Source organism: Electrophorus electricus, chromosome 11 (assembly GCF_013358815.1).
Source record: "Electrophorus electricus isolate fEleEle1 chromosome 11, fEleEle1.pri, whole genome shotgun sequence".
NCBI lineage: Eukaryota > Metazoa > Chordata > Actinopteri > Gymnotiformes > Gymnotidae > Electrophorus > Electrophorus electricus.
Genome location: NC_049545.1, coordinates 5325001 through 5337235, shown reverse-complemented (window position 1 = coordinate 5337235; position 12235 = coordinate 5325001). Strand labels below are relative to the sequence as shown.

The 12235-nt window shown below is 40.3% G+C and overlaps 1 protein-coding gene across 3 annotated transcripts in view; it reads left to right on the top strand.

Annotated features, from left to right (window-relative positions):
• The window catches only part of adka (adenosine kinase a), a 105769-nt gene that overhangs the window by 2303 nt on the left and 91231 nt on the right, over nucleotides 1-12235 (top strand). For all 3 annotated transcript variants that reach the window (XM_027017633.2, XM_027017632.2, XM_027017634.2), the window contains exons 2-3: nucleotides 461-535; nucleotides 2759-2812. In XM_027017633.2, coding sequence (XP_026873434.2) covers nucleotides 461-535; nucleotides 2759-2812 — 129 coding nt within the window. The remainder of the gene's footprint in view (nucleotides 1-460; nucleotides 536-2758; nucleotides 2813-12235) is intronic.

Below are 12235 nucleotides of genomic sequence, written 5' to 3'. Positions count from 1 at the left end.
ACAAGGAGTTCTACCAAGCCCATCAGGAACATGTCCTAGCATCTCCTAGCATAAACGTGTGGAACAGCACAGAGTGTTACTACATTTCTCATTAGCCCTGGACCATGCCATGTTTTTGCTGGAAGTGCTGTGGTTAATCTTGTGTAAGCTCTTGTAGTTTTATGCCCTACTGAGTCTTTCATCTGTGTTCACTGCACATTTCGCCTGGGTGAAATATTTAACGGCTGGCTGGCTCCAGCAATGTATGGTGGATTCTTAGGGCAAATATTCGAAGCACATTCGCTAGATGAATGTTACATTGACTGACTGTCATTTAAGTAGGATTTATACATCTGTATGCAGTGCTAGAATAAATGGCCAAGTGTTCTAAAATCATATACCTTGTCAGGTTCTTTGGTTGGTTAGTTTGATTAGTTTATTTCTTTGTAGGTAAGTGAAAACATATGTTTGTTTTTTACAGTCAGAATGCACTGTTTGGCATGGGAAATCCCCTACTTGACATCTGCGCTGTGGTGGACAAGGATTTTCTTGACAAGTAAGTAATGATTCCATGAAATTTACATTATGATGTGGTGGCATATATATATAATTTTATATATATATATATATTTTATTTCTATATATATTTTATTTATATATATATATATATATATAATATATATATATATATAATATATATAATATATAATATATAAATTTTATATATTATATATATATATATATTTTATATATATATATATATATATATATTATATATTATATATATATTATATATATATATATTTTATATATATATATTATATATATATTTTATATATATATATATATATATTTTATATATATATATATATATATTTTATATATATATATATATATATATATATATTTTATATATATATATATATATATATATATTTTATATATATATATATTTTTTTATATATAAATATATATTTTTTATATATAAATATACATGTCTAGTCTGACCATACAGAGGTGGGTGAATTATGCTTTACAGTGTTGTATGAGGACAAGTGCACCCCAGACACTAGTACATATAAGCCTATTGTGCTGTTTCTGGCAGGAGGTGGCAGGTGCAGACACCCTGTGGGCAACCTTGTACTGACACGTAGGCCTGTTCACAGGCCTGCCAGTCCAGGGTCAGTCATACACAATGCCCTGCTATCTGTTCATTCGTCCTCTGTTACACAACCTTAAACACATTGCTACCAATGGTCTCATACGCTGGCCTAGTATTATGTATTATTTTTTTCACGGTTTTGTCAACATGGCTCTACTGTTTGCTCCTGTAATATCTCAATAAGCACCAGTGTATATTCTAGGTGTTTTTAAAAAAAAAAAAAAAAAATTGTTTTTTAAAGGAAAGGTTTGTAACTTTAATAATGATTTTATTCTGTGTATCATTTTTTTGCTTTGCTTCACATTTATGATTCCCTCGTGCATTTCTTCATGTGTTTGTATAGTAGGTCTATTCTAGCTCAGAGAATGTATGCATTTGGGATAATGTTTATTTCCTGTTGCTTCAGGAATTGTTCTACTCTCAGTTTAGTTAGTTAGATATCTCATCCCTTCTCTGTTTAATGTAGTGTACAGAACGATGGAATATATTCTGTATCTCTATATGATTTAAAAACACATTCAGAATGTTTATATTTAATTCTTCAAACTCACAAGAAATTCTGTAAAGGCACAATTTGGTAATCCTCTTTGCACAAATGACTTGTGCAACCATAACTTGTGAATGTTAAACTGTTACTGCAGACAGAAGTGGTGAACAACAGTCAGACTTTGCACTAATTATCCATTTGATTTAGTTAACGTTTAGGGGACTACTTTGTGGATGAGGGAGGATAAGATTATCAGGCTACAGCTGAAAGGAGCAACAGGCCAGTTGCATAAACACATTGTTTGCTTGTGATTAGATATAGTGAAAGGCAACAATAATGTAAACCTAAAGACTTGCCACGTCATTTAGTAGATTGAAAAATATTTCTATTTGCATAGAATTACTGCTATAATCAGCAAAAATAGATTCTGTTTTTTTAGATAATTTGGAATGAAGTGATGCCTATTGAGCTAGTCTTTCATCAGCCTGTACTCTCACTGTGATGAAAACGTGGCTGCTCACAGGCATCTGCACAGGCATGTCCATCTGCATGAGATCACTAAAGCCTCTGGTTATCTGGCAAAAAATCAGCATTGAGGCCCTTCATCCTTTCAGAGTATCACCTTGATTAGATGTTTTTGGGTGACCTATTCATGTCTTGAATGCACCAACATGTGTAATGGAAAGGTCAATTATCAAAATAAGGGGAAGTGTTGTTCCAACATGCACATGGATTAATGTAGCTTCAAAAAGGAATAAGTATGATGACCATAATTGTCATAATATGCTTATATTGTTATCATATAAAGCCTAAAAAATAAGAAAAGGGTGTGTTTATATTTTATTTTGCAGCTTATTGTGCCTTTATCTGATTCTGAAAGGCAAAGCCTTTTTTCGGGAGATGTACTGCAGGTCTGCCCAGGATTGCTTTAGGTTCTTTCTCAGTAGTGACTGTTTGTTTCTGAGCAAACTCTATGTAATCACTCAATAACAGTTTATTTGAATGCAACACAAGTTAATTAGACGTACTTGCTATCTATTCTCAGGTTTGTTGGGGCAGGGGGGTTGATATTCATACGTCTTTCGCAAAACATCAGCAGAAAAGTTATATTCTGATTTTGTTTTCAACAGGTATACACTCAAGCCAAATGACCAGATTTTAGCAGAAGATAAACACAAGGCGATGTGAGTTCTGAGTTTGTATTCACCCTCTAACAGTTCACAGTACCTAATAGTATTATTTAAATAAACAATGTTTACCATATGAAAAAGTTGAACTTAATTTATGTAATTACTATTATTTTCTGAATCTGAACAGTGTTACTGGTATGTTTGGTGCTTCATAGGTGCTCATGCTGGGGTTGAACATTTCCACAGTGGCCCAAGGCTTCTATTCTGGCTCAGTCCTGCATATGCAATCATTCTGATGTTGTAATTTTAACTCCAGTTTCTTAAAATGTCATTCTGTAAGCATGCAGCTTATGCAGTGGAATCTGGCGGGTGATGGTGTGAAGTACATCAACTACAAGATGTACATCAGCCTCTTGTAACTCATGACTGATTAACATTGGTCATTGTTGGTCACCTGAATGACTTGCAAAAAAAGTTTCTAAAAACATATTGCATCCAGTGTTTGGTAAGGCATTGGTAAGGAAGCGTTAGGCTTAGATTTGAACTCTAATAAACGCTGATGTTCATTTGCACAGGCTCAGCCCTGTTAGCATGGCAGTGCCAGATCACAGTTCCCTAAAACGAGCCTGACCCTTCCTTTATTATGTCAGCAGCCCAGTCACTGAAAACAAGCAAAAGAAAAAGAGGAAACATGGTATTGATAAAAGGAGAAACCACGAACACAAAGCGGTGTTTGTCTTTCTTGTTGGGACACAGTGCCATAACCCCTTATGGTGTAATACCATATTGGTTCACATCATGTATGCAGTGACATTGGTTCTAGTTTGGATTGTCAAGAGATGGGGTGTTAGGAATTTGCGGTGTTTTTCTAAATTGCAGTGAATTAAAGAATGGTATTTCTTGTGTCAAAAAAAGAAACTTGTGTCCTGAAGGAAGGAGGCATGTCCATCTGAGCTTATGTGCTGTGATGCAGCCGAAAAGGCCTACAACCTTTGGCAGGGCTGCTTTCCGAGCTTAGCCTTTCACTATCCTTGTGTACACCTAAGCAGCTAGGGAAGTGGAAATGTAGGTGTAGTATGTTCTAGATATAGGCCTGCAGAGCAGGATCTGTATTACCTACTGTATTTTACTGTATTACTATATTATGGCACTGACTAATAGGCAGTGATGTTAATAGTGATATATAAGTTATATCATAACATAAAAGAATGCACAAGAGGAATGTATGCGTTCAGACAGCCCATGCCAATTGTCCTAGCTTCCTTAAAAATGATGCAATTGCGTCAGTTTTGTGGTGTCTGCTCGAATTCTGATATAACAGCAAACAGCTACTCAGTCAAGTTACAGAACAAACAGTCAGAAGTCAGTTAGTGTTAAAACTGATGTTTGTTTAGGACAAATGTGTTATTTATTTTTGAATAATGTCTTTTTATTAAAATGTTTTTTTTATAAATGTCTTTATTTTAATTAAAGTTGTTGTTGTTATTGTTATTATTATTATTATTATTATTATTCATCATCCATTTTCCCTGAACCTATGTGCACTTGTCAGCTAACCCTCATACAGATGACTGAACTCGCAGGCAGTGTGTATTAAATTCAGTGCATGGAGGGGGGGAGGCAACCCAGTCATGATGATTTATTGCGGTGAAGGGGGTATAGCTGAGGCTGATGTATTGCATTTTGCAGTGGCAGCACTGGGGTGTTGTTTTTAGTCACATGTGGAGGATGCTGTGAAGCTGCTGGGAGAGGCTGCAGAACGTCCTCCTCTATGCTCTTCTGTCTGAACAGTGCATCAGCAGCACAGACAGTTGGCTACTGTGTGCAGCTGAAAGAATTCAGCTCATCTCTCCCAGGCACTGCAGGAGATCCTCCTGACTTTACAACAGCAGGGGTCTTCAGCCCATATGCATCAGGCATCCTGGAACAATTCTACCAATATTGACCTATTTTATATAACTGCAATTTGAGTATGATTATTGAATTTTTATAATGATGTACCTATAATTTTGGGTGAAGTAGGGAAAATGGTAAGTTTCAATTTTGTGCTGTTTAGTGATAACATTAGACATAATTGGGTGATCTTTTCAGATCTTATTGCAAGCTTGGCTCAAGAAGGCTCATGCCTGTGAGAGTCAACTTTGTACTAAACACAAATAGTGTCTTTGAAACCAGAGCTGACATGCTCTCCTCTTTTACTTTTTAAGCTATTGTTGATTTGCAATACTTTGGTCTTGCTTTGGTAATAAGCTTGAAAGGCTTAAGGGGCAACTTCACTTAAGGGGCAACTTCAGCGAGTGTAATCTGGAGGTGACCACCAGAGCACGTAAAAGAATCAAACTGATGGGTGCCATGTTTGCTCAAATCAACAGCTGTTAAGGCCTAGTTTGGTGACCCACACGTTGTAGTGCAGAAGGACACAGTCTTGGAGTCCCGTTTATCTCCAGGAAGATTGTAAATGTTCTGCTCTGTCTGCCTTAGCCTTGTTAACCTTAAGGAATAAAATCATCTATGAAATGGTGAAAAGGTCCAGTTATGGAAAGTGTGTAAGAGTTTCTTATGAAGTCTTCACAGTGCGTTTTAACGTTTTAATGACTACATGACAAAATGACAATTATAAAGAAGTAGACACTTTTTCACCTGACTTTGTAATATTTTACAAAAGTATAGCACTGCAAGCTCAAGAAGAATCGCTTAAGTTTACTTAACCGTTACATTGTACTGTATATCGTTCCTTCTAGCATATTAATTGTAAGTATCTAATGTATGCAAGACCACATTTTTGTTGAAAAAGTATTCTAGAAAATGCTCCATTTTCTGCAACATTGACAAGAATAGAGCATATAGTTTATTTACTACAGCAGCTGTGGCACATTGTTCAATTTGCAAAAGGTATTTGAGGAATGGGTAGTCAGTTAAATGACTTTTGAATGACTCAGTTACAGATGTTATGACATAGGTGTGTGTTGCTGTTAAAAGGTACAAGTTATATTAGTAACGCATGCTGTGAAAACTAATCTTTTAAGCATTATTAAACTGTTCAATTAATTGATTGTTTTTGCACATTAAGCTAAATCCTGAATGTTTGCTAGAAATGTATAGAAAATATTTTAAGCTGCCTAGAACAAGTATATCGTAACTTGTTCCTGTTTTGAAGGGCTGTGTGTGTCTATAGATAGATAGATAGATAGATAGATAGATAGATAGATATAGGAATCTGATTTGTATATCTTGTAAATATAATATGCTTCTTCAGCCAGACCCTCTTGGTATCTGACAGCTCTTTGGCCTTTGCCCAAGTGAATTAATGTCACAAAGCTTTCACATGTGTGCTCACTCATTTCTATCCACTGGTGAAACAGTAAGGAACGCACAGTACATTTTATTTTGTTTGTTTTATCACAGATTAACCTGCCTTGGTTATATTTAACATAACACTTCATTTGTAATATACAATTAATACTTAATTTTGGCCTGAACCTAAAAAAGTAAAACATCTTAGAAATAGTTAAACTTGTGTCTGCTTTTTTGTTTTTGTTAAATTTAATATTTATATAAGGTTTCCAAAGCTGAAAAAACAGCTGCAGAAGGTTAAAGGGATGTAGCTGGTCGAGACCTGCTGGCCTCCACTGGTTCCCACAGCTTGAGAACTCTGCCTCTCCCTGAGGCTGCTGGGCTTTGAGGCTGCTTATTGCGTCACTGTGAAGAGTGTGGGCTAATGTAAAGCACATGGGTTTGTTCTGGGTTTTGGGTCATGGGTCCTCTGGGTTTGTTCTACGTGGCACACACAATGCAGACAATTGTCTGAATGCCATGGTAGTAGCTTATGTTGGTACCTATGCAAGAGGAAATATTTACACCTTGTCATATATAACAGAACCTTGACTGTGCTTTCCTTACTGTGGGGTTGTAAAGTAAAACCGGTCTTGGAGGTTGAAACTATGAATACAACAGAAAGCATGCGTGCACACACACACAAAAAAACAAAGTGGCGCTCACAACATGGTGAACTGGTTGTGTGTCTGGCGATGCCCCATGTAGGTTAAATGTTATGATTCTTTTTGTTGGAAAGGAAAATTCCACTGGCAGCCAGTTGGGTTTTAGGCCATTTTCCTCTGACCTGACACCCAGTCTCCAGGAGGGCTGTATGCTGTGGCTTAGCACAGAGAGATTCGCCTAACGTAGAAGTTCGGATGCTGGCGCGCCACGCTGCCTTTTTCCTGCAGTGTGGCTGTAATCTACTGTACTAATGAGAGAAATTAATGCTTTAAAACACAAGAATTGAAATATATTTGCATGTGATTTACTTAAAAAGCAATATGTAGTCTTGACCTTCAAAGGCTTTGTAAAAGCAAAATGCTTGTCAGGACGCTAGATAAGGTTGCCTAACACTGTCTCGCTGCCCTGAAGAGAGTCCTGGCCCAGCACAGGCATTCTTCTGGAAGCAACAGGTGGCCTGGCGTACTCTTCATGACTTGATAACTTGACTTTCTATCTAAGATTCATGCAGACTTATTAAAGCGTGCTGTCATTTATATAAGCTCCTTGTTCGTCCATTTTAATATGCTTACTGTGCAGGTTTAAGGTATCATTGTGGTTAGTAGAAAGCCACGACTGAGTTAGTGTTTTTGGTTAGTTCCATATGAGACTTATCACTCTAATTCCTGTGGCCCAATAGGAAGACAGCTTTTTTTGTGATTATAATGCCTTATCTGCTGCATGGTGATAGGCGGTCTATAGTTAGGACACACAGCTTCGCAGTGTAAAATGCATTTGTCTGATCATCTGTCCGCTGACCTGCTGGTGTATAATTAATTTGCTACCTCAGGTTATGAGTTGAGCGACACATCTAATAGTCTTCTGAGGTTAATTGTGGCTAATGATTCCGTTGGGATTTTTAGTTTATTATAAAACACTGCCATCTTGTGGTAGGCATTCGGTTTTGATAACTTTGTTTTATTTAAGGTAAATTATTACTTTGATTATTGTTTTCGTCGTCATCTTGGGACATCTTTCTGCTAGCTCGTGTGGCGGTAATGAGACAAGGCAGTGATTGTGTGCCCAGCTCGTTAAAGGAAAGCGCCATCTCTGATCTCATTAAGCGACGTTTCCCAGTTCTCACTTCATTAAACAAGGTTGCAGTATTTTTAGTTCCCATGTGCTACACATTTTAGAGGATTCTCTTTTCTTTTTCTTTTTTGTTTTTGTTGTTGTTCAATTGACCTAACTCATCAATTAACTAACAAAATACGTTTTTTATACGTTTAAAATTGGATTGGTGAAGCAGGAAAACGACTAGAATGTGTCTAGAAGCTATGACCAGAAATGGGAAAAGGTGGTCATAATGTTTGTTTATGTTGGACGGGAGCCCAGTACTGATGCATCATCTCTAGAATCCAGCAGATGGCAGTACAAGCTCATGATAGTTTATTACTCGCCACCTCAAATGTTGCCGCAGAGTCTTTTTTCCGTTTGGAAGGACGTCCGGAATTTGATTTTCACGCAAATATGTTTTCAGACATACTCAACCCAGTTATTCCTGGGGATGTTTGTAAAACCAGAACGTGTTTTGTAGTGGTATTTATAACGACAAAGTGCTTATTGGAAGGATAAAATCCATCCTGCATTCACATAAAAATGTAGTGATGCGGAAAGCACTGTAGCCTGCTGGAGCTCCCCTGTTGGTGTGGAGGAACCCCTGAGTGCTGCTCGCGTTGCCTCCCGACTGTCAGTTTCTGCCTGCTTCGTGTGGCTGATATGGGGCTGGTCCTTAGGATTGTTTTTTTTATTTGTGAGAGCAGGGTGGAGAAATTTCGCTTCTGCATGCTGACAGCTAAGCTGTGTGTGTGTGTGTGTGTGTGTGTGTGGGGGGGGGGGCATGCGGCGGTGGGGGTCTAAGTGGACCAAACCTTTCCATGCTCTGCACATTTGCAATGTGAACATTTACTCAGCAATGTTCTGTGCATAAAGCTTTGTCAACTTTGTGTTCAAAACATCTAACTAGATCGCCAAGCTCAGAGAGTAGGAAGTAACCATGTAACCATTTGTTTCGTTCTACACACTTTTTTCTTCAAGAAACTTAAGACGTCTGAGTGGGTTTGGTCTAAATGGCTGTGTAGTGTATGTGAGTGCTTGTATGTCCCCTTGAGCTTCGCATCCGCTTGCCTCCTCTTCCCAACGCGGGACTGTCTCAGGCGTGAGGGGACTGTCTCAAGCGTATTCGCAGCAGACCCAGGCTCCAGAGGGCAGCGCTCGTCCTCATCCCTGACCTCTCCGAGGGCTGGAATGGACTGGAGCCTACGGTAGGGCGATATTAGAGGGGTGAGCAGACACTGCTTGTAGATAACAAGTAGCTGCTGTGCCTGGGACCCCCCTCACCACCACTCCCGGCCAGGATCGATGGTCCCAGGCGGCTCCGGTTCCGGTCCTCACCTGATTCATTTCCCATCAGCTCCTGGGAGTGCTGGGCCTCCTCTTCTCTCTTCCCAACTGATTTCCCTTAATGCCTCACTGTCTAACCACAACCCCCCCCCCCCCCCCCCATTCTAAGCCTTTCTTTCCTGCCCAAACCCCCCCCACCCCCGTCCCTTAGCAGCGGAGGAAAGGCAACGTGATCGTTCTGCCCGCTCCGTGTTATGACTGTTTGGATTTATGTGTTGTGAATTATGGCTGCAGTAACCTGGTTGCCAGGAAAGCCCCCCCCCCGCCCCCCCGCCTGAGTGTGGAGTGAAGCCCTGCGCAGAAATGCAGCATTGGCTTTTATGGCTGCAGCGGGACTTTCCGCTGCTCTTTGCCCTCTCTGGCGGGGACGTCGATCTCCCTCCACTTAGGTGCATTAGGTGGCATCCAGCCAACTCCTGCTGGGAATCAGGTACTGTCCTTGTCCCGGGTTACGGCCCCTGTGCTATTAGAGCTCATTCCTACATAAAATGTGCCTGTTTTCTTCTGGAAGCTGCGCCATCCCTAATTGCTCAGCTGCTGGCCAAGATGGAGCTCAGCCAGGCCGTATGTTTTCTTCCTGCGCCCACTGCTGCTCTAGTGCCCGTGCGTTCGGCCTTGCTCCACGTGCCGCTCACGGGCGTTACCGTCCGCGACACCTCATGTGGAGTTCACAACTATGTCTGATGAGCTGACTTTAACTCATAAGCACCTACCTTATCTGCGACGTGCAGTCACTCTCGGATCTTGGCCCATATTTAACCACCGCGAGGCGTCCCGAAATAGTGACCGCGGGCTGGCTGCACAGAACACACGGTGGACAGTCCATCTCCATGGGGGAGGGTGTGGTGTACGAGCGGCTGAGCGGACTCTTCCATGCGGCCCTGCCGCACTCTTCTACAGCTGCCAATAGGGGTTGCTGCAAATGCTCTGTAGTCTGGCCCTTGGTATGCCAGAGCCGCTGGGCTAACTGGTCCATGGAAAATAGTTTGCCTTATGAAGTGCTCTTGAATGTGTTTAAATATTTCTTCCAGCAGTATGTTAAAGGTCTGTTTAAAAAATATGCTAATATAATCTAACATGATTAAACTCTGGCCTAATTTAAACATAATGACATTTACACTGTGTCATTCTCTCAAGAGTAGGTTTTTTTTTTTTTGTTTTTTTTTTTTGCGTGTGTGTAAAAGTAGAGACAGATGTTGCTAACCCAGAAACAGCATTTATTCTTGAGAAAGACAGCGGGGCTGACATTTATTTTCATCTCGAATCCTTCAGCATAATTTTTGCGTTACACCCACATCAAAATAGCCAACCACACTTGTCACGCTGAAATTGACTTGTTCAAAGAACGCGAAACTATCCATATTTTGTGTCGGATTGAATGTTGGGTTTTTGCTTGGGTTTTCCCCGGCTGTCTAAGCTACACTTATGTAGTGTACTCACTAAATAGCCTGGGCGTGTGACATTATTACTGATTTAGCTTTGAGCAAGAGTTCTACCCTTTTGTACTCTACTGTTTCATGGAAAGGAATTGGATGGGGAGCTATGAAGGGGTTTTCTTGGTGATTGGAGAAGCTTTCGGGCCGTATCTCCTTGTTGAGAGTTCATGTTGGGTCATGTGCTGTTCTCTGCATGGGTATGAATTATTTACTTGGAACATCATAGCTCACTAGATCATCTCTCGGCATCTCCCTCAGGAGACTAGCCAAGAGCTGAATCTTTACGTTCAGTTTTGAACAACAGAACAGAGTGTATTTTCTGTTCTTCCTCCCCCCTCCCTCCCCCTCTCTCCCCCTCTCTCTTTCTCTTACCAACCAGTTGCAGGACAATCCCAACAAATACCACCAACTGGACTGCCTCTGAATAGCCTGTAGAGCTTACGTGCATGTGTGTTTGTGTATGGTAGAGAATGAGCTGAGGTGTGGGTTTTGGTTGGGTCACACTCACAGAATAGCTTGAAGGGAATCTTTGACCTGAGAAAAGATCTGACAATGTTGAGCTAACCTTCTGGGGTGTGTGTGTGTGTGTCAGGATCAGAGTGAAGAGTGGTATGACTTGTATACCAGGATTACACGATGATAAAGCTAGGGGTGTGTGTGTGTGTGTGTGTGTGTGTGTGTGTGTGTGTGTGTGTGTGTGTGTGTGTGTGTGTGTAAGAGTGTTGAACCAGATCTGGTTCTGATAATAGGCCTGAATAACTTCAGGCTAAGCTGATGTTCTGATATCTGCTGATACCATCAAGAGTCTGTTTCCACACACCTATGTTGCTCATTCAGAACAGATTCGTATATTTCATTGTTGAAATTAGTCAAGTTAATGGCCGGATTCAGCTTGACAGATTACCAAGGAAACAGAAGACACGGACTGTGCCTGTGACATCACAGGATAATTAGGCCTCTGAGCATGCCATGTCTGCACCAGCGCTGATTTGCATTTTAATATGTTGTTAGCACAGGTGAAGGTTTATCTCTTCTTGATTAGATTCCAGTGATGTAATTACAAAGCCGAGTTTTACTTCTCAGAAAGGGCACTGTGCATAAACATCAATATGATTACCAGTAATTGTTTCAAAACAAATAAGCAGTGCAGTAATCAGTCATCTTGCTGCCTCCGAATTGTTTTGGTGTGCAGCCTCAACGGAGGCACATCTCCTTCAGCTCATTTTAACATCTCAGTTTAAATTGGCTTTCCACTCGTCAGAGTAAAGAATATTTTAGAGCCGAGTGGTGAAGGCTCAGAGGTAATCAGTGCTTTTAATGATCTTATTTGTGTGTGAGTGGCTCTGCAGACATTTCCTTAAGAGGCATTGAGAAGGCTAAGACGCTGCCTTTCAAAAGCTCTCCCCTGACAGCCAAATCCGTCCATTTAGAAAAGAGGAATTATTATCGACTTCTTTTATTCTCTTTCTCTCTCTCCCTCCTTAAACAAGAGAAGATAACAGATTCAACCTTGGAAGAGCAGCGTGGGCAAAGCTAAGGGAGCAGAATAAGTAATGACATGGTCGTCTGGCTGGGACGTGCCTCACCGTGAAATGGGCTA